The sequence below is a fragment of the Hydra vulgaris genome, chromosome 09 (assembly GCF_038396675.1).
Source record: "Hydra vulgaris chromosome 09, alternate assembly HydraT2T_AEP".
NCBI classification, from domain to species: Eukaryota; Metazoa; Cnidaria; class Hydrozoa; order Anthoathecata; family Hydridae; genus Hydra; species Hydra vulgaris.
Window position 1 is genome coordinate 17,535,421 of NC_088928.1, and position 24,024 is coordinate 17,559,444.

Consider the following 24,024-nt stretch of genomic DNA (forward strand, 5'->3'; position numbering starts at 1 on the left):
ATAAATTAATTTTAATTAATACGTAACATCCATATATATAGCGATATGTTTAAAATTCTTAATTGTTACTTTCTGATGGCATACGCCAAGGCTAATTGATTCAGCCGGAGTAAAGTGTACTTACAATGATTGAGGGTTTAGGTTCAGGCAGTCTTATTTCTCTAAAATATTTTCTAAAACTTTTTTTTACATAACCACTATCTTCTTATAATTAAATTTTTATTTTACGCGGATTAATTTTGTGACACGTGACATTTTCACACAATGAAAACGGATACACGTGGTAAACCCCAACTATTATAGAAACATTGATATACTGATTAAACGTTAAAATCAAAACAAAAAAAATACTGAATTAGACAAATAATAGCTAAACGCTGAGTTTGTTTTGGCTTTAACAAGCACAAAATTGCTTTGAAAAGTCTCTTTTCTTCGTTCGAGTCATTTATAAAAAGGTCTATTCTTGCAGAGCATTTGCAGAGAAAAACCCTAAAAAAGTTTTGTAAAACTAAATATAATTCCGCGAAAAAGAAAGTTCTAGGAATCATTAAATCATTCAACTTTAATATTTTAAATATTTTCACATCACATCAAATTATTTTAAATGGGCAGTTATAGTTCACACGAGACTTGGCTATCTGTAAACTCTGATATTAACGATGGAGAATGTTACTCCGCTAAGTTTGAAAGCGAGTATTTTTCTGAAGGCGCATGTCGTTATGCATTTTTAGGTTTTCTATCGGGAAATGGAAAAAGAAATGGTCAGAAATGCGTGGCAAAAGTCTTTAAAAAACAATATGCTAAAAACTTCATTATGTGGGCACCAGATCTAGCTGCAAGTAAGAAAGCAAATGGTTTCGCTCAAGAGTTCCACAGAAATTATGCCCACATAATCAAGTATTTTATTCAGGGAAATATAGAAATAGAATTTTTGATTCCGCTTATTGCTAAGATGGAAACAGTATCTAGCTTTATGCTTTTATAGGTTATTCCAACAGGTTCTGATGATAGATTTGTTAAACCAAATACGTATGTTGCAATTGAACCATTCATTGCAGGTAATTATGACAAGTTTAATTCGAATGGAGGTTATGAACAGAATATGCACGAGTTACTGACAGCATTTTGTCATTGGACTTGGTACATTAGCGGACACAAGTATATGGTTTGCGATCTTCAGGTAAGTGTAACTTAAAAGACAAATAAAGGAGACTGTTTTACAAGTAAAAACGTTTTTTTTTTTTGTTTTTTTTTAGTACATATATATTTTAGAACTACAACATAATTTTTAAAAATAAAGTAAAATATAGTTATAAAATATAATTTTTGAAATGGTTACAAAGTAACCATTCAAAATTAACTTATTGATGGTATAGATATATCAAAAGATAAATATCGTAAGCATAAAGTCTAAAATAAACAAAGTAAGTATCCAAGAAACAGTCGTAACAAATTCGATATAAAATGATATAAATATAATAAGATGATACGACAACAACATAATATTAGCATACAGAGCTCCGATAAATATCTCTATATTATTACAAATAAATTATTTCACTATATATGTAAACTTTTGCATTTTATGATATGTTTTAAAAAGCAATAATTTATCAAACTGTTTTAAATATTATTAGAAAAAGTTAGATTGGAGTTACTTATACATAGTCATAGGTAGCTCACAGAAGACTGGAAACTAGTCTTGTCATCGAGTACCTTTATACTAGCCGTGCAATACACTTAAGCATGTCAGTTCACTTTGTAATTGATGTATATATCAACTAGAAAATTTTTTTTTTCAATGTTAGATTACATTTTTGTTTTGGTTTAGGTTTTTTTTTTTGAATGAAAGTAGTTTAAAAAAGTTCTTTATAATTATTTAATTTAATAATTAGATTTTTTAATTTTGTTTTCAAAGAGTTTTCATAATTTAAATTTATCAGTGATTCGTTGTTAAACACTATCTATCTAACAACAAATCACTGATAAATTTCATACTATCATAGTATTCTATTGCATAAACCTCGATATGAAATAGAGAATCGTAAAAAGTTTTTTGTTTCAATTGGTAATTTAAATTTTCCAGACGCTTGTATTATATTTGTTCTAATTTTTTTTCAAAAAAGTTTGTCATAAAATGCTCCGGCACCAGACCTAGTTTCTATTTAAACATGAACAATATATTTTGATAAATTTTTGTTTAAAAGATATTAAGTGCTTTCATTTGTTTCAATAAAGGCTGAGCGTGAGTAAATTTGTCTTTGTTGTAAACAAGTCTCAAGGCTTGTTTTTGACGTATATATATAACGGTTCTAGCTTTGATTTGTGAGTACTGTTCCGTGCTAAATCGACATACATTAGGTAGCTGTGTATAAAAGAAAAGTAAATAAATTTGGGATTATTTTGTGACAACAAAATTATTTCCTTCATAATGTCCCATATTTTTTTTACATCTTCATTTGATTTTCGTATTTATAATAAGGAATAACAAGATTTTAAGATTTGTTTTTAACTTTTTCAAATAAATTTTTGTATTGTTTGTAAATAGATAAATTGGGTTCAGTTCTATTTTTTATATATTAGGCGTTAAGTTTTTGTTTGCTGTTTTGCGAATTTTTTTTTGTGATCCATGGACAATTTAGATATTTTTGTCTATAATATATATCACTGTGTCTATAATAAGTCTATAATATATATCACTGTGGTGCCTCAAAAAACACCTTAGGAAATAAGCCAAACAAAAAATACTTAAAATAAAAAAGTAAATATGTTTATTATTAACAGTTTTCATAAGTTCCTGAGTAAGATACAAACCATAAACAGCATTCCTATTATTTGTAACACGTCATAAATGCATAATGTGATAAAAGTTAGTATGATTGAAAATTTTGTCATACTTTTTTTTCAAACACCTTTAAACTATACATGAATACATGTAGAAAATTGATCTTTCAGAATTTTGGTTTTACCAATGTGTCATCAATCTAATAGTTAAGTTTTGTTGAATAAAATGCTTTTGTAAAATTCTCCTTAATTAGCAGCTTCAATAATCTGTCCAATTTCTATATCCGTCAGCTGTTTTATAAATTTTTAAATGTGTCCATATTAATCTTTTTTTAAACATTTTGCTTATATAAAAGTGTATATATAAACATACCTTTTATGTTCTAGATATCTCACTGCCATATTATAAATTTTAAATTTAAAATAAAGAAAAAATGTATGTGTTTTAGCAAGTGTGGCTTTTTTTTTACCCCATCGTATGTAAACCATATCTAGGTATATATTTTATATTGAAAATAACCCAGCAAACATTCTATATAAGCATTTTGAACATTTCACAGTAGTTTTGCAAATCAGTTACTTAGTGGACCATTAGTGGCAACCGCAAAAAGTGGCTAGTCGATGACTTGCCACTATTAAGATTTCGGAAAGATTTTGGCTGGCCATTTATAGCGACTGCCACTAATAATTCATTAAGTAACCATTGAGCAAAACTCAAAATAACCGTTCAAAAATGCCTATATAGGTCCACTGCGAATCCATCAAAACATTGTTTATTTGGAATTTGATTTTCAACTCAACTAATTCAACAGTCTGATATCAAAGGCTACCCAGCAAACATTGTTTTAGAGGATTAGCAGTGGACCTGCATAGACATTTTGAGCGGTTCATTGGAGTTTTGCTCATCGGTTACTAAGTGCACCATTAGTGAAAGCCGCTATAAATGAGCATTGCATAGCTTTCCAACATGTTAATAGTGGCGAGTCATCGTTTAACCACTTTTGGCGTCTGCTACTAATGGTCACTAGTTAACCAATAAGCAAAACTAAAGTGGACCACTAGAAATGTCTATAAAGGTCCACTGAAATTCCGCTATAGAATGTTTGCTGGGTATGTTTTAGAGATCGATATGTTTCTGCACATATTCTGCAATGCAGAATTCATCAACTTTGCTTTCATTTAAACTATTCAAAACTGGGACATTTTTTAGTTTTCCTTCCTTGTTGAGATTCAGAATAAGTGTAAAAAACAGACTCTCTGTAATAAATCCAAAATTTTCACGTATTGGAAGATCTTCCCTAGACCTCGCTGAGAGTTCTTCTATGTTTTTGAATACTGTTAAAGTTCATTTATATTAAATTTCATATTTAATCATTTGTTGTAAAGACGTATATAACTGTCATTCCCCCCTCACCCCATTTTATTTCACTTCTTTTCAAAGTCTGTTATACGTTTTTTAGTTAACTATTATATTTAGACTTAATTTAGTTAACTTCAATATTTAATATTTACTCGCATTTTTTTTTGGACAACAGTTTTTTGATTAATTTTGTGGTGCAACAAGCCAAAATTGACAAAATTAATTAATGTCTGTCACAATTTTTCCTTTCTTTCGCAACTTACGTTTCATTTTTGCCAAAATATTTCAATTGGACGAAGTTGCGGCACATTTGCTGGATTCATGTTTTTTGGGACAAAATCAACTCTATTTTGTTTGCGCCATTCAATTACACTTTTTAAGTAATAGCAAAATGCCAAATCAGCCGGAAAATGTGTGGATCATCATATTTTTAGGATCAGAGACAAGAGTCGTTTTTTTTAAATATTCTTACATGTAAACACTGCAGTTTATGTTTTCGTTCGTAAAAAATGGGTGAGTTTTGAAACCATATGAGCAGATGGTTTTTCCATTCCTAAATTTTCTTAGAAAATTTTTTGATTTTAATGGTTTATACCATAAGACCAGGGTTTTTTCCTATTGGAGTTGTATAAAATTGCTGGCATGGGAGCATCAAACAGTAAAGTTTGCAGTAGATTTCATCATCTATTATAATGTACTTTTAATCTTCTTGGAATTTTTCCCGCAACAATTTTCGACCACGTTTTTGGCCTTTGCTGAATTGCTGTTGGGATCTTCGAGGGTGTTTCTATTTTTTGTATGTTTTGTAGCCATATCACATTTTGATTTCTTGAATTGTAGATTTGGGAATACCCAGGTTTTTTTTTTCGATATCCCAAACAGAATACTCAGGATTGGCATCAATACACCTAATCACTTTTTGATCAAGTTTTAAATTTTACCCCTTTTTCTTGGTTTCTCGACTTTCTTTCCAATCTGAGACCTTCACTTCATTATTTGATAATATGACTGACGGTTTTCCTTTAAACTTTATACTTTTTTCCAAGCAAACATTACAACTTTCAGTGTTGTATCCATTACTTTAGATTTCGTAATAATTAATTTGGCCATTACTTTTCACTGGAAAAGTAATGATTACTTTCTCTATTACTTTTTAATGGTGCAGTAATAATTACTTTTCCATTACTTTCGACATGTAATCATTACTTTCCATTACTATTCATTGAAAGATGCACGAAAAAAATTAAAACAATTATAAAAGAATTAAAACAATTATGCATTATAATACATATAATATTCTATCATCTATGGCTGTGCCATATAATTAGAATAGGTATTTAATAAAAGTCTGTGTGTCTATGGACTGCTTGTGCTTATCAAGAAGCTGACATCTGCAGTGCAAATGCACGAAGCAAAACATTGAAATTTATAAATTATAATAATTTGAGGTTTTATAACTTAATCTTTCCATTTTGTTTCAGTAATAAAAGTTTTTCAAACAAATCATCGCTCAGTCTGTTTCTCCGCTTTGTCATAATTAATGATTCGTTTCTAAAAAGTCTTTCAACATGAGCACTTGATGGCAGTGTGGTGTTGTATTTAAGAAAAACTTACTTGACTGCTTGATGGCGGTGGAGCATGGCCAAAGTACGGTCTGAATCCTGTAGAAGGCTGTCACATGACATTATATTTGGTTTGCTAACTTCAGAGAAAAGGAAATCATCTTCATTATTTTCAGTTGGAACGTTCTGAGCATCTTTGTCTTTTAGGGAATCTTAGATTTTTTCTTTAAATTTTAAGGAATCTTAGATTTTTTCTTTAAATTTTGTAGCTTGTGCATTCAATAGATGCACAGACTTTTCCTTCGCGACTATATTTTGTGTCCGGGCTAATTTGATTTTTGGATGTGAAATTGATGGTTACTTTGATAATCCAGAATTTATCCTATAGCCAGGATAAATTCTTGTGCCATATATCTGATATCTGCATTTTGGAGCTTTGTTCAAACTGACTGGATTGTTGGAAGTACGTATGCCAATTAGCAATTAGCTCCACCTTGTAAAATTACAACAGCAGTTGCCACAGGTTCAAACAACATAACATATTCCTTGAGAAAAGCCAAATAGTTCTGCAAAAATACTGGAAGTTCTAATGTAGAGCAGACGTTTTTGATCAGCCTTAAGAATCTTCTTGAGAGCATTCTCTGATTCCGAATCTCCGTTCAAGTTAAAATCTGATTGCCCGGTGCCGGATCCTCGTTCTTCTTACCAACATCGACACTCTGGAAGATACGGAATGCTTTTATCATATTTGATGCATTATCCGTGCACGTCTTCACAACTTTCTGTTCAACAGCATAACGTGCATGCACTTGATGTATTACTGATGCAATTGCATCAAACAAATGTTTTCCTTTAAATCGTAAACAACCCAAAGCAGCAGATTTTTGTTCCAAAGTGACAGGATTTAGCCAGTGGCATGTCATTCCTAGAAAATTTTCGGTTATGACTGCTTCAGATATCAGCAGTAGTACAGACATAATCAATACTGCAAAGATGTTCCTTGATTGCAAGACACATCGTGTCATAATCGGACTTTATGCTTTCTGTCAACGTAAATCTAGATGGTGCAGTTGCAGATGGACACAATCCAGTCACCAGTGCTTTGAAAGAAAGACATTCGACAGTACGGAGAGGTTTCATCTTTTCAACTATAAAATCTTGAAAGAGTTTGTTAACTGTTTGTTGCGAAACATGCTTTGCTGTTGGTTTGCCGAAGTCTGTTAGACGACAATGTTTTGCTGGGTTGCTGATAGTACCTCTGCTTGAATCTTCTGTTCGTTATCTTTTCAGATCAATTTCCAATTCAGTCAACTTCAATGAATGTGCAGTCTCCAATTAAAGAAAAGCCGTCAATAATTAATACACATTAATTCTTAAGTCTCATAATATTTTAGTTAAATTGCAAATATTAAAAAAATTATTAAATTAATAACATCAAATAAAATTATGTACACAAAAAATGCACAAAGTTTTAATTTTGATGGTTTTAGTTAATAAAAATGATAACATCAACATGTGTAAGTGACCTTTAAATGATTTCTAAAATTTGATGACACTGTTACTCTACCAGATATTTTAGATGGTTCTGACTTCGGGTATAGTTTGCATATTCCAACAACATTGTCTGTTGTTTTAAGCGTAGCAGATAATATAGTATTATCTTAGTATGCTATGACCCATCTTGTTTATCACAACCACTCGATGAAATTGTCATTACCATAATATTTATTAAATATATTTAAATACTTTATATGGCTTTAGCTATCACAATGTTAATTTAAACCAAATGGTTTTTGGATCAGGATTATTAATGATGACATGAGGAATATATTAACCAGAGTTAGGATTCCAAAATAGGGGACAAAACAAAAGTAATGGATAATTTAATATCACCATTACTCATTACTTTCCAAAAAAAGTAATGATTACATTTTCCATTACTTGCCACAAACCAAGTAATCATTACTTTGTCATTACTTTGAAAAAGGTAACCATTACTTTCAGTAATCATTACTATACAACACTGACAACTTTTAAGCCAATTAACTTTTTACACAGATATACGCCAAATGGCGCTGTGAAGGGAATCTGCGAAAAGATTTTTTCGGAGTTTTATACCCAAAAATGCTGAATCTTTGATTTCCTATTTTTAGGTAATAATATATATAATAGGTATTATAACATATATATAATATATATATATAATAACAAACATATATATACATATATATATATAATAACAAAATTTATATCAAAGTTTGTATCAATATTATATTAATGTATCAATATTATATCAATGTATTGTTATGAATCTGATTCGTAATAGTTTTGTATATATATTTTATTTTTCACGATAATAAATGTATATTTTATATGGTATACCTGGAGAAGATAAATAAAAAATAAAAAAATATAAAATAATAGCTTAATGATAATAATCAAAGTAATTATTACATTTTTTATTTGTAATCAAAATAATTATAAGGTTTTACTAATGAAATTCTTTTTTTTTTTTTTTTTAGTAGTATATATTTTGCTGTTCAATAAAATCAGTTACATAAGAGTTTTAAGTAAAAAATATAAATAAATAAGACAATTTAAAAAAACAGACCGGGGCTCAAAGAAGAAATGGATGATTGGGTGATGCAATACCACCTCAATCTTTTCATAGAGCCCCTTAAAAAAAAAAATATCGTCAAAATGTTTTTATAAACTGCAGATAATAGTAAGATGTAAAATTTCCAAATTAAATACTCAAAGATAAAAAATATATAAACCAATACATGAATAACTATAAAAAGTGCAGAAATGTTTAGAAAAAACTCATCGGATTTATTTTTATTCCTCAAAATTAAATTAAAATGTGTTTTTTTGCTTGAAACGTAAATGAGATTTTACCATATTTTTTTGCTTGAAACGTAAATGAGATTTTACCATATCTTTTTGAGCATTTTTTTTTTAAATATAATTCCATATCTTCGTCCACTAAGGGTTTAGTGTGCTCCACTCGTTTTTTGCCGTATATAATTCTACACGCATGTTTTTGAAAACTAAGTATTTTTTTAAGTTTTGTAGGTTGCGTGCCACCCCATGTAACATTAGAATTATTAATAAAACAATGAATTAAAGCAAAGTAAATTAATTTAAAGCATAGCATATTAACATAAGGACAAATTCGGTACCTCATACTGATGGTTTTTGATTGTAAATATTTAATATGGGGATGCCAAGATAAATGCTTGTCAGCAAGTATTCCTAAGAACTTTATAGAGTCTTTCTGTTTTATTTCTTTATTATATAAAAATAGATCTAGTAGTTTAGGGGGAAGGTTTTGTTCTTGCGAATTTTAATGAAATAATGTATACTTTGTTTTTTTTACGTTTAATGAGAGTTTATTTGCTTTAAACCAATCATTTATCTTATTTAATTCAAAGTTCATGTCAGCATAAAGTTACTTGATACTATAGTTGGAAATGCATTACTTAACTCATTATATAAACTAAGAATAAGAGAGGGCCTCGTATTGACTCTTGTGGTACTTTTTTTTTTTTCTTTTTTTTTTTTGATGTGTAAGTATATACAAACCGTTTGTTAATAACAAGATATATATGTGAGAAGAATGGGGCGAGAAAAAGACTAATATGTCTTTACACAGGATTTTAAGAATTCCGTATTCTTTGTCTTGAATATATTGTGTTCTATCAGTAAGGTAACTTACTAATCACCATATAATACTCTAACTTTTCTAACAAAATGCAATAAACGGTGTCAAAAGCTTTAGTTAGATCAATGATTATAACTTAGGTTGTTTGGTTTTCCATTAAAGCCATTATTTATTTGATCAACTAGTTCAATAATGGTATATTCAGCTGAATGATTTTTCTGAAATCCAAATTGTTTTAGATTAAAAAAAAAATTGGTTTTTGTGAAATTGGCAAAGGTTCTATTATAAATTACACGTTCTAATATCTTTGAAAATTCAGAAAGCTATGGGCCTGTAGTTGGAAAATGTATGGGCAGAAAGATATGGGCCTGTAGTTGGAAACATTTGAATGATTATTATTTTTATAAATTGACCTACTAATGCTTTTTTTATTTGAAATTAGTATCTTACTGGGAATATCGTCAAATCCTGATAATTTTTTTTTTTTTTTATGGAAGCAAAAGCGATTCAATTCTTTTAATGTCAAGTCAAAATCATACAACGTTTTGCAATTTGACAGTGTGTGATAGGTTTTATAAGAATTAAAGGATGGTATATTTTTCTTAGCTAGATCAAGTCCAACATTTATGAAATATATATAAAACTCTTTAGATATTTTTTTAGGACATAATAAATCATTATCATTTTTATTATTCGTTTTGGTAGCAAAGAAGTTTTATTTTTATTTTTTCCTAATATAGAAAAGACCGAGTCTAGTTGACTCGGATTTTACTCTATGAGCTCTGAAGCCCTAAGAGCACATTTTTCTGAAAATATTAAAGTGTAGTCTCAAAGAGTATAAACTTGGGTAACTTATAAAAGTTGCACTCATTTACAAAAAAAAAATTCTTGGGGCCTTCCCGGGCCCTTAAAAATAAAGATAAAAAAATTGCATTAACTTACCCCTCCACGGGGTAAGCTGGCGCAAACTATAATAGTGATAATGTACTATTAAGTGCAAAATTAATAGAAATTTTTTTACTATTATTTTTGGCAACAATTTTAATCCAAAAATTTAATATTACTTTTAGCTGGTACCAAATATTAGTACGTATAACAGCCAAAACAGTAGCCCACTTTTTATCTGTAAAAAAAAGCCTAAAAAAAAGATTTTTTCATTTTTTTGCAAGAATAAATTTTTTCAGCATTGTTAAAAGTTAAAAAAAAAATTAATTTCATAAAAACATGTTTTTTTCCATAGTAAATGGTATGAGCCAACTTAACCCGTGAAAACTTTGCAAACTTACCCCAAAAGCCTTTTTTTCAATAAACAGCCTGTAGATCCTGAAAAATGGCAACTTTGAAAAAAAAGTCTAACTAAATAAAGTCTAACTGGAAATAGCAAACCAATTGTGACTGAAATTTTTACAATAATTTTTTTTTCATACAACTAACTATTTTCTTTGCAAAGTAAAAAGGAAGCGATGTTCCAAAAGTTACGTTTTTGTCCAAAAAACACATAAATCTTAAAATTTCCCATGCGCATGCGCGAATCCTAACGAATCCTGTGAATGATGAAATGGTCAATTAGGAAAGTTCTATGCAATTTTCGTCACTTTCTGATGAAAGGCTCTGAAGATAAACGCGGATCGTCAACTTACCCCTGCTGCCAACTAGCCCCTATCATTGATTACTGCCAATTTTTTTTCAGTATCCAGCTTACATTTTGTAAATTGTTTACTGCAATATTTTTTTTAGTTTTTTTTTAGAAGATCGATATAAAAGTATTTGTATGTTTTATAGTTGTTTTCATTAATTGTGCTTTTATTTTTAAGAAATTTATTATACAACTTTTGTTTGGTTTTAGAGCATTTTATAAGTGTTTAATCCATCCAGGGATAGGCAAGTGTTTTCATTTTTACTTTTAATACTTCATTAAGACAAGCTTCATTAAAAATCTCTTGAAATTTGTTTAAAAATAAATTACATGCTTCATTTGCATTTTGACTTTTATAAACATCACTCTATATATAATTTGTTTGTTAGATTAGTTTTACTAAAAGTTGAAAGGTTGCGTTTATTTATATTTAAAATTTTTTAGTTGATCCTTAGGAATAGCTTTTATATATTTAAGTTAATGTATATTGGGAAATACCAGTCTTAATTATTCCTGCCTCAAATGACGTTTCTAAGTAATTTTTAATAAAAATATTATCGATTGCAGTTAAAGAAGTTCTATTTACACGAGTCGGTTTATTAATTACTGACAAAACATTGTATATATATAAAATGTCAAAAAAAAAAACATTTTTGGAAATTTCTGATATGTTAATAAAAAATATTATGGTGTGTAATATGTGTAATATAAAGTGTATAATACTAATATTAGGGTGTGTATTCAAATGGAAAATATATCCTCACTGATCCAGCTATTCATTCATTTGATCAGCAGTTTGGGTCAACTGATCTTGGTACATTGGGTATGGAAAGGGTTTTAGGAAACCATAAATGTAATATTATTTGCAGTGTACTTGGATTAGATAATCCTATGAAAAACGAATATGTTCAACCTGGTCAAAGGCCTACGACTTACTCATTCCAAGTGACAGAGGAGATGCTCTTAAGAAAGGCTAATGGTGGAAAAAGCAACTATTTTAAATTTTTAGACCCAATTTTTGAATAAACTGTTTTAATATTTAAAAAGATTTTTTTTTGTAATACTTGATAAAGAATATTTATTAGTAAATCGACAAGAAAACTTATTAGTTATTCTTTTTGGTAGAAATTCTAAAATTGAAAATCTTTAATACCATGGAAATATTGTGATAAAAAGAAACGAGTAGGCTTTTTAAAAACTATTAGGGAGATATAGAGCTTTTTAATGATTTTTAAAATTTCTAATAAAAAACTCTAATGATTTCATTTTAATGACGCATTCAAAGGTTATATTTTTAAAATCTATAAGTGCAAACTATAAGTCTATAGTAATATAAAAATATATATAGTAATATATAATATATAAAATATATAGTAATATAAAAAGTCTATGATAATATAAAAATATAATAAAAACTATAAGTCCTAAAAACTATACGTGCAAACTAGGCCAAAAAAGGTGTGCAGATTACTCTGTTCATGTGTTTAAGACAACATATTATGTCATCTTAAACAGCATGAACAGGGTAATCTGCACACTTTTTATGGCCTAGTTTGCATTTATAGTTTTTACGGATTTAATTTAGGCAATCAAGGCAATTAGAGCAGCTAGGGTGCAGTGGTTGCGCACTTATCTCAGAAAAGAAGGATCCATGATTTGAACCCTACCTCTGGGCAAGTTTTGCAACCTTGGTTAAGAAGGAAGCGTGAACCTCCTATTAAATGCTCTTCTGCGGTTCTCTGTGATAAGACTGTATGGACTTCTTGGAGCACCAAAAAAAAAAAAAAAAAGTTATCAGTTTTAAAAGGAAAAAAAAAAAGGAGATTTATGTCTTGGTGCTGGTTTTTCAAAAGTATTACTGTTTATCAATTAAACCATTTAATATTATCCGTACCTGATTACCAGCTAAAGTATAAATTAAAAAAAACAAAAAGAAAACAAAATAGTAAATTATAAAAACTTTTTTCTAATTAATTAGAAAAAAAAAACTATTGTTTTTAAAATTTACCTTGAAAATTTTAGATCAATCGTCAGAATTTTTATTTAACCACGAGTCTCACGGTAAAACCAGGAGAGTAAAAATTTATTGATAAAAATACTAGCAAAAATCTACTGGATTTAAAGTCACAGTTCTATTCTTTAATGATTCTATTAATTGAATTTTAAAACGATTCAAATTGTCTACACAACAATATAATTATTGTGCAGACAATCGACACTATTTTAGTTAAAAGTACTATAATGTAGTATAATGTTTTGTGACATGGTACAACAAGTCTTTTGTCAAAGAATCAAATGAGCCTAATAAATTATAAGTTATAATAGAAAATACATTTGTACCAATTACTTGTATATGATTGTATTAATTGTACTATAAATATGTTATTTAATTTTTCAAAATCAAAATGCTTGGAACATTATTTAATAGATCAAAAAATAGTGTAGCATTAGAAAATAAAATCATTAACTATTTCACTCTGAACCTGTGGAAAGTGACGACGTTCGAATAAAAACATTCATACCCAGTGGGCACGGGACGTAAAAAAGACGTCTTTTAAACGTCTTTTGAAAATTTTGGACGTCTTTTGAACGTTCAAGCGAGGTCTTTTTTAAGTCCTGCACCCACTGGGTAGACGTAAGAAATTTAAAAACTGTTGTTGCTACTGATGTATACGACGCGATTGTAAGTTGCTACAAAAACTTATCGAACGAATTGAGAAAATAGTTTGAAAATAAAGTAAAAATTAAGGTTCTATTAACGGACGAAATAATTAAAGTGTTAAAGTTATTCTTGGGGAAAATATGTCCTTCTCAGTATTTGTATAGTATATTTTCAATTGCTTAGAGCTTACACTAAAATATGTTTTATCAAGGACGGTTTTTGAAAATGTCGATATATTATTTTTTAAAAAGAGCACCCAAAATAAAAACTTTGCTCTTTTAAAAGAGATTCAAAATGCTTACAAAGAAAAAAATGGAATTTGACGATGGTGAACTTTAGCCCAAAAAACGTTACGGTACTAGATGGATTTCACAAAAAATTGCTGCTTGGAAAATGTGACTTGATAAGTTGGAAACTTATATTTAGCACAAATTTTTGTCAAGATCAACCGATTAAAACTAAAGAGCAGGCAACACTTAGCGGTTATATAAGGAAGTGAAATGATAGTAAGATACCGTTTCTTTTAACAATGTGTATTAATTTACTTGAAATTCCATCAAAGTTATATGTTTCTATGCAATAGTGATAAAACTGACTGGTTAATACAATGTCATTCTTGTCAAAAACAAAAGATCGTTAAAATTTATTGAAAAAAAAAGAATTTGAAAACTCTCACAAGTAATATATTTGATTTTAACAGTGTCAAAAAACGAGGAAAAACATCATTTTCGAGAGAATAAACTAAAAAACTACTTCATCACGTTGAATCCCCTCAAAAAGGGAGTTTTATAAAGGTCTCCATTTTTTGCGCGAAATTTGAATGTGTGTGCGTAAACATTGTTTCATTAAAATTTAACAGTTCATTAAAAATTTATACATTCCTTTTTAATATTTCTTTCAATAATTTTATAGATTGTAAATGAAACAGCAGTATCCATTATTTAAACTCTACACGGCCTGAATAGAATAAATGACAATAAAGTTATAGGTAAGACAGGGCAAAATGAGACAGCGGGGCAAAATGAGACAGATTGCATTTATAATGATCCTTACCTTGCAAGTTATTGTTTTAATGGTTTTTAAAAGTTTAGTTCTGTTCTTAAATTATTTAGTGTTACAAAAAATATCTTGAGTCACTTTGAAATGAAGAAAATGAAGAGAACGACAACCATTTCATCTCTTGGCTCTATGACAATTACGAATTTCAATTTTCGATTATATTGATAGTTTATTTCTTTGACAAAATTGTCAGGAAATTACACAATTTCGATGCCAGCATGTTGCGGGACAAAACGATACGTTTTAATTTTTTTGTTTTACCTATATCAACCATGTTTATTTAGAAAGTTAAATATGGTTAGAAACTATATGAAAAAAATAATTGTGGCAGTTTTTCTGAGCAGAGCATGTTATGTTAAAATTAAAAGAAATCTCTTTTAGAAAAGCACCTTTGACATTTAACGTAAATAAAGATGCTTTACACAGAAGGATTTAAAAAAAAATTAAAGAGTCAATACTATTATTATACTTAAAAAATGGGTCATTTAATTATTGTTTTAAACCGCTTATAACTTTTATAATATAGAATGTGGATCATGGTTATATGAGCATTCTGGACAAAAATAACAAATGATCATTTTAGATGTATATTCTCTAAAGCCAATCGTAAAACTGCCTCTGTAGAAGTTGCCTGTTCTGGCTTTCGTCCATCTGGAATTTATCTTTTGTGTCAGGATATAATTACAGACTATAGGTTCAATAATGACAAAAGCTCTAATGCCATCCTACATAAACCTGATAAAATTGATTTACAAGTTAACTCAAGCACCTTATTACCATTGTCGTCAGGATGTTCAGAAAATATCGATTTTAATATAGTAATACCCTGCTTTTCTAATATTTCAGCTATTTCAAAGATCACTTTTTTACCAAGAAAAGGAAAAGAATCACAGATAATAACAACATCACATTATAGAAAATCACTATTTGAATCCTCTGAAAAAACAAAAAAGTTAAAAGAACAAAAAATAGAATTTAAATGTGCATTAGGAAAGAGTTAAAAAAAAGTGTTAATAGTTTAAGTGTTGAAAACTGGTAATGTTTTTGTAATGGATTATGGAGTATGGCTGCAAAAGTATTGAAGTAGAGTCAATGTTTAGAATGTACAACTCGGGCAAATTCGGACTGATGTTAATTTCTGTTAATACTGGTGAAGCATTATGTGATTTATATGACTAGTGACAGTGTGTCTGATTATATGATTGACTAGTGACAGTTTGATTATGTATTATATTTGTTTGATTATATGTTATGTATTATTATTAGCTGTATTATATTATAAAATAATTATTTTGCTAAACCTCTAAATAATCTATTTTGTTAACCATTATTTATTTGAATTACTTTGAAATAAAAAAATACGTCTCATTTTGCTCCACATAGTGGGGCAAAATGAGACAGGATAGGTGTTGTCAATAAATGATCTCTGGTGACCAAACCACTGCAATTTTGCAACTCATTTTTTGTAAGGTTATAGTAAGATGGTAGAAGATTTGAAAAATATCGAGTTCTTTTTTCAAAAGTTTTTAAACGGCCTGTATTAGATAAATTAGTACCTAAGTGTTTCATTTTTCCCCTCGTTACCTTACATGTCCGCTTTCTTTACCCTTGCTATCTAACATAACTTCTTATTACTCTTTACTTGTTTCACTTTGTTTGTTCACAAGATTCACTTACTCTTAGTCAGTGGAAGCGGATAATGACGCGCTGTAGAAAGCTGAATCATTTTTCTGCAGACTTTGGTATGAGGCTAATTGTCATACTTTGGTATGCCAATTAGCCGGACGAGAACAAACCACAATACCAATTTGTATATTCCTTTTATAAATTTTGACGGCAAAATACTTAATGAAATGTTCTGTTACTCGGTCACATAACATTGCACGTTCTAACATTTAGTGCTTTGTCTGTCCGCTTTCTCTATGCAATCTTTAAAACTCAATTACTTCTGTCTTTTACTCTTGTTTACTTCGATTCTTTATAAATTTCACTTATTTTTGGTTCTGATGTGAGTTCTTATGCTTTTTTGTGAGCTGAACTTGTCTTTGCAAACCTTGGTATGTGGCCTCTATATGGGAATTTAATACGTTCCGTGAACTTCCTAGTTAAATGCTTTTCCGCGGTACTCTGTGATAAGACCGTAACGACTTCTGGGAGCACCTTAATAACTAGAAATAAAAAATTGTATAACTTTGACATAAAAAAAAAAAGAACGGTAATATGGTAATAATAATTTTTTACTCAAGCAACGTCGAACAAGCTCCAGCACGTGTAAAATATAGAAAATAAAGAATGTTACCAAAAATTTTTTTGTCTGGTAGTGCATTTCTGGTATAGGGGTGTCAAAAGTTTTGACTGAAAACTGTACATTATCCCCTGTGGCCTTGGAGTTTACCAAAATTATTACTTGGAACATTCTATCAAGAAGCAATTAGCAGAATTTTATTTTTAGGAAATTTGGATATTATCTTTAGGAAAAGGCAACAATCGTTTTTTCCTACCATTTTATCTACCTTGCCCTTAACGGTTCTACCAATATTACCGCAAATAATATCCTTTTTTTCCATGACAACATCTATTTCCGAAAAGGTTAATGTTATTTAGTAAGAACTTCAGAAACAATTTTCATATTTTGCGAGGTTAAAGGAGCTTAACTTGTACATAAATATCTTGCCATAGCCTGCAGTAGCTAATACTACAACGCGTGCTCTAAAAACATGTACTCTGCTATCACCCAGATTCCATGCAAGTATTTCTCTGCTCTGGCCTTCTAAAATGATTAAATCAATTATAGCGCAGTTTTTTATATTCTATAAAAAATTGCGTTCAGTGCTTTAGCGAAAGGTTGAGCGCAAGGTTGAGCTTGAAAAGGTCAATTGTTTTGATAACTGTCGTTACTAATTACAAACGGTTGTCTTTTGTTAAATAGCTTCGGAACCATTTTTTTTTAATTCCATAATATTTAAGTTTTTGAAATAAAATGTGATGATCTACTGTGTCGAAAGCTTTTGATAGATCAATAAAAATACCTAACATGTACTGTGATTTTTCAAAAGATTTCAAGATTTCATGCACAAACTGAATTATTGAATGCTCTGTTAAATTTTTATTTTAAACTAAATTGTTTGTTTTACAGTAAATTATTTTTGTTTAGATATTTGCATTTTTTATTACTCATTATTCTTTCTAAAATTTTTGACAATATGAACAGAGCTCTGGCCTTACGGTATTTTCAAGCTCTGTTCTTTCAAATATTAGCAACTATCGTCCCATCTCTAGAGATGTGACGGTAGTTGCTAATATTTGATCTCTCACCTTCTTTAAAGATAGGAGCAACTTTAGCAACTTTTAATTGCTCTGGAAATATTCCTTGATTAAAAAATGTTTTAATAACTTTGAAAAGAATATGTTTTAACAAATCGAAAAAATCTATAATTACGTTTCCCTTAATTTCATATGCTCCTGTTGCTTTGTTCTGTTGCTTTGTCCTGTTGCTTTGTCCTGTTGATTTGTCCTGTTGATTTGTCCTGTTGCTTTGTCCTATTGCTTTGTCCTGTTGCTTTGTCCTGTTGCTTTGTTTCTTTTCACAAAATTGAAGCTAACTCAAAAGTTAATTCAGAATATAGTTTATTAGAGTAAATGCATTTACCCATTAGTATGAGAAAATTATGAAAGGAAGCTGTTGCATTTAAAATCTAATTTGATAAAGAAGGACCTATCCCAACAAAAAATTTATAAAATTCATGGGTTATGGCTCTTGGGTAATATAAACTTATGTTATCAACTTTATTTATCTGCGGCAGTAATCCTAAGCATGATTTTTGTTTTCCAGTAATTTCTTCCATAATTTGACATGAGCGGAAATGGAAGCAACTATTAAACCCAAGTTTAATGGTTGAGAAGACAAGAAAAAGTCTCAGCACCTTTTTAAAAGGAAGTGTAAGAAACTTATATACAGGTTTGTAGGTGTAATGTAATAACAATATATTATTTAAGGTTACACAAATATATAAATTCTATATGAATAGCGTTATGTAAAAACGCTTGTAAGTGTTAACCCTTAGCTTTTACAATTAAACTTTAGCTTAAGTTGAATTGCGGGTGGTGTATGAACGACCGGGTATTATATATGAATAATATAAGAAAACTTTTAAAAGATCGTTTTTGCTTAAACTGTTATGGTTTGTTTTTAATATTGCGGCAAGATTAAAAAACTGAAAAATCTATTTTGCTTAGGGGGTGAACTTGAATCCAGAAAATGTAACGATGACGAGATTGAAGACAGCGCACTTAACCACTGAGCTATCAATGTTACAAATATTATTGAAAAACCAACTATTTTATAAATCGTTTAATTAATACTCTTCAAGCGGGTTATGTAAATAATATAATATATTAAAAAAAAGTATATTATACGCAAATGCACAGGTATGGGGGAGGCAGGATTACTCAAAAAGTACAAATGCGTTTAAGGGGAAGGAGGTATTAAAGACAGCAAGTAAGTACACGGCTATTTTATATAACAAAAGAATTTTAAGAGTTTAAAAAGTCAATATATTAACAGAAAAGTGTTGATTTAACTAAAATTTATGTTGTTTTTGTTGTTTTTAAAACTCATGCGTTGCCGAAGGATTTTGTGAAAAATTATGCCTACATACGCTGCACAGTGTGCCCAGGACATGAAAAAATTCATTTTTCTGACCTTTTATGTTTTCACTTTAAATAGTAAATTTATGTTGTGTAGAGCATATGTAGGTCAGTGCAAAAAAAAAAATTTGAAAATTCATCAAATCATTTTGTCTTTATAGCTGTTTGAAGTTGAAGAAAAAATTGACACAAAATATTTGTATTAAAATTGTACCAATACTGTTTTTTAACAATGACTTAGAAACGCTCTACATCGAAATCGACTTCATGAATTTAAAAAAAATTTTCTATCCTGGTCTGTAAATAATATTTAATTTGCGAATTACTTCAATAAAAATAAAAATTGAAGTTTAAACATTTGTTTTGTGCAGTTTTGTTTATACCTAAAAAAATTATAAAATATATGAAAATATATTAATTTTATTAAAAATAAAGTAACAGGAAAAAAAAAGGCCGCCGGAGGCCGCAAATAAACTCAAATGTTTCATACAATGTAGACTTTCTATTTTTATGTGTAAAAATTATCCCCGGAAATTGCCGGTTATCCCCGGAAATTGAGTAGTTTAAATTTGAATTTTATTTGTTCCTACGAGTTTGATATTCGAGGTTGGGTAATTATGAAAATTAACTTTCAAGGACGATTCAGGAATACCTATTGATTACATCCGATAAAATGTTAGTGATAAAAAAAGAATTAGAAGAAATTTTACTAACCTTGAACATCAAATTAAGTTCATTGGAAAAATCAAAGCTAATTTTAAAAACAATCAAAGTGAGATATAGTCTAACTTTAGTAGATGAAAAAGATAACATCAAGAAAATTCTAAAGCAATTTGAAAGACATGTAAAAAAATATTCAAAGTTAAAACAAAATAAATTTGTGGCCGAATTGGAAATTTGGAGAAACGAAGTTGGGATGAAACTGCCTGGAAATTTACCTGTTGCAACGTCATCATCATCCAGGGGTGATGTAGAAGAAGATGAAGCTCCACAAGCTAACAGAGGACGGAAATTAAAAAGACTAAGGTAAAAGTTTAGCTGTTGACATTTATTTGAATTTCTTTAGCATCATGTTATTTGGGACACCCAATAGCTATTTTTTTACTTTTCATAAAACATTATTATTTAATGCAGTGATCATTCTGAAAAACGTACCTGCAACAAAATTCTGGATGATTTTGCGGACATTGTGGAAAACATGCGAGTGAACAGGGAGTAGATAAATCAGAATACTTAAAAGAAGCTGTCCAAAGATGTGAAAAAAGATGGGGGAAGGTGGAAGGAGTAAGACTTCCAACAATTTCGGTACAGGAAGCAACTGCTTTAATCTACAACTTGGATCTATCCATAAATAAAAATCAGGTAAAGTATGCAATCGAATACTGCTGTAGTCACTTGTTTTTATAATTGTACGTTTAAATTTTATATATTTCCCTTGGAGCTGAGACTTGAGCTTTTCCCAAAACTAATGTTGCCAACAAGGAATAATGTAAATACCTTTATTATTTTTGCCAGGCCTGTTATTCTAGTGAAAGCAAAAGAAACTCGGGAGAGTGTAAAGGAGTATTTTAAACCAACTCTGAGTCAACTGCTTAAAAATGAAGCTCAGCCTATTCTTTCAAAAAATGGTTTACAAATATTTGTAAAAACAGAGATTAGTATGGTTGATGGCAAAATGGTAGATTTATTGGTGGGTGATTCTGGAGCTTTTTGTCACTACTGCAAATGTTTCAGAAGTGACGCCAATGACCTGGTATGTATACATGGGTTCACCATAGATAAAAACTAAAATGATGTGGTCAGTACTTGGAGAAGACTAGAAAATGGCGAAATTTCGTACAAAGTTACTGAAAGACATGGACAATGCCATGAACCTATACTTGAATCAGATGTAAAAATTTTTGCCATTTTACATCAAAAGCTACGTACACTTGACCACTGTCTGAAAATATTATATCACATACGATGGTAAAAACTGCTCTGAAAACAGCAACAAAAAAAAAAGTTATTCAAAATGTACGTGAAAAACAGGAATGCTTCTTGATTCTTCTGCTTCTAGTGGTGGTAACTCTAACAATGGGCCAATAGCAGATCGTTTTTTTAGTTCAAAAGAAAGAAAGTCAATCTGTTCCATAATTTTTAAAACAGAAGACCAAGATAGCTTCTCGACTTTGTTATCTAAGTTCAATATACTCCTTAGCATTAATCAGCATGTTGATGTTAGCAAAAAAGTTGATCCCGTTAAAGAAGTTGGTTATGGATTGATGATACTCCATAAACAGATATTTCCATGGGCTATGCTTAGCCCCAGCGTGCATCAAATGTGTGCACATGCCTGGGAACTGTTTATGATTGCAGGTGGATCACCCATCGCCAAGTACTCCGAGCAGTCAAGCGAAAGTTGGAATAAATACATTAAGGCTTATAAATCAGGAACAAGTTGTAAAGCCAGACAGATGTCTTTGCAAATTAATACACATGACATTTAACTGTGATGCGGATTATCGGACAAAATAAAAACGTCAATAACTTATTTATAAATAAAAAAACAAACTACTATTATATTTTTTTTTAAATAAAGCATTCATCTTTTAATAAAAATATATTATTTTTTATATGAAAAAACACCACCATCTGCAATTGATCTCAATTTTGCTCTGACGCCTTTCATATGCGACTGTAAAAAGTTTAAATCAATTTCTTGTAGTTTTAGTTTAATGCGATCAATCAAAACTTGCTCTGTTGAAGCTTGCCAATCTCCCTCGTAAACCTTCTGTGCCAAATGTCCCTAAAAATTTTCAATTGGTTGTGCTTGAGGCACATTTGGGGGATTGGATTCTTTATCAACGTAATAGACATATTGGTTCATCGAATTTAGAGAATCTTTAGAATAATGAGAACTTGCTAAATCTGGCCAAAATAAATAGTTAAAGTCTCCATGATACTTGTGAATAAATGGAAGAAGTCGTTTTTCTAAACATTCATTAATATAGATTGATGAATTGATCGCTACAACCTTGGAAGTGCGAAACAATGGCTCGGACATACCACGGTCAGATATGGCTATCCACATTAATAATTTTTTTGGAAATTTCTCTTTTCCTATAAAACGAACACTTTCAGGGAATGTCTTTTTGTTGTTTGCGTAGTATCCAGAATTTCCAGGCATGTTGTCCGCTGCAAAACAAAAGTATTTTTCGTCATCGATGACTAGAAGCGACTTTGTGTTATAGAGTTGGTTAACTAGTTTCCTGCTTCTTTTCTTTGCCTTTATTTGTTATTCTATAGTGTATTTTGGAGTCTTTTCACGTTTTCTATATTTAATATTCCTTTTTTTTTAACTGACGACCAATTGTCGATTGATTTACACCGAATTTAATACCTATTTTTATCTGATTGACCCCTTTTCGATTGTTGACAAGTCTCGTTAATTCGGCTTTATTTTCTCTAGTCCAGGATGTCGGACGACCAGGGTGCTTTCCATCAGAAAACGATTGAACAGTTTCAAGTCTTTTTAGGTTATCATATATTGTACTTCGAGCAAATCCTTCCTTTTCAAAATGATTTACGATTTTTTTTATTTTATATTAGGTTTATTTACAAAAAACATTTTTAGTCGCTTTCGAAAAGATTCTCGTTCCGCTGCATTTAACCTCATTTTAAATAATTGTGTTTCAAATAATAAAGTTTATATTTTATAGAACGCTTATGCCTACGCCTAAAACCACAAAAACTAATTATTATGCTCAAATAATGAAATTAGGATTTGTCCGGAAACTTCCGCATCACCCGTTACTATAGACTGATGATAAAGACACATCCAATGTAAAAAAATTGCCAGTAAAAAAAGACTTTTGTAATGTGGAACATGTGGAAAATTTGGACATACCACAAGAGGGTCTAAAGTAGAAGTGAACAACGTATTTACTAAGGAAAAAATTATAATTCAAGAATGTTTTCTGTGACCATACAAAATCAATAAGACTAATATCTGTGTATATTTGTGTTTAATATTAAATTATTATGAACTCAAATTTCATTATGAATTTCTTGAAATTAATAAAAGTCAAACATATTTCATTATGAATTGGATATGATATCCTTTTCCAAGCAACCTAGCCAGCTATAAGCTTGCTGGGCACACTGTGCGCTGAGCGGGGAAGAGCAGGGGGAGGGGGAAGGAGAGTTGAAAACATGCAGATACGTACAAAGGGGGAGGGGAAGTCCTAAATCAGTGGTTTTACTCCGTACGTACTTTATGGATGCCCCTAACGATATGTACAAATGTCAGACAAAAAATTTTTTATTAATGTATAAATAACACTGTAGTTATTTTTATATGGGTATGACGCAGTAAGACCCAAAATAAAAAAAAATTAATATTTGCCAAATTTATCCAACTAAATTCCTGGCATAAATCAACTACAAAAAAAAAATAAAAATAAGTCTACCTATTTCAATTTAAAACTTGATAAAAACCTCTCAGATGGCTCTATTATATATATATATATATATATATATTTATATATATATAAATATTTATATATATATATATATATAAATATATATATATATATATATATTTATATATATTTATATATGAAAAAATATGCATACTCACTTTAAATGTGGGTGCGAATTGAAAATTAA

The 24,024-nt window shown here is 29.6% G+C and overlaps 1 protein-coding gene across 1 annotated transcript; it reads left to right on the forward strand.

Moving 5' to 3' along the window:
* Positions 1 to 965: 965 nt before the first annotated feature.
* Positions 966 to 12,041, forward strand: LOC100213222 (alpha-protein kinase vwkA). The gene is made up of 2 exons (XM_065804897.1): positions 966 to 1,180; positions 11,739 to 12,041. Exons 1-2 carry the CDS (start codon positions 1,103 to 1,105, stop codon positions 12,030 to 12,032), a joined length of 372 nt encoding a protein of 123 aa, XP_065660969.1. The 5' UTR covers positions 966 to 1,102; the 3' UTR covers positions 12,033 to 12,041.
* Positions 12,042 to 24,024: the final 11,983 nt, after the last annotated feature.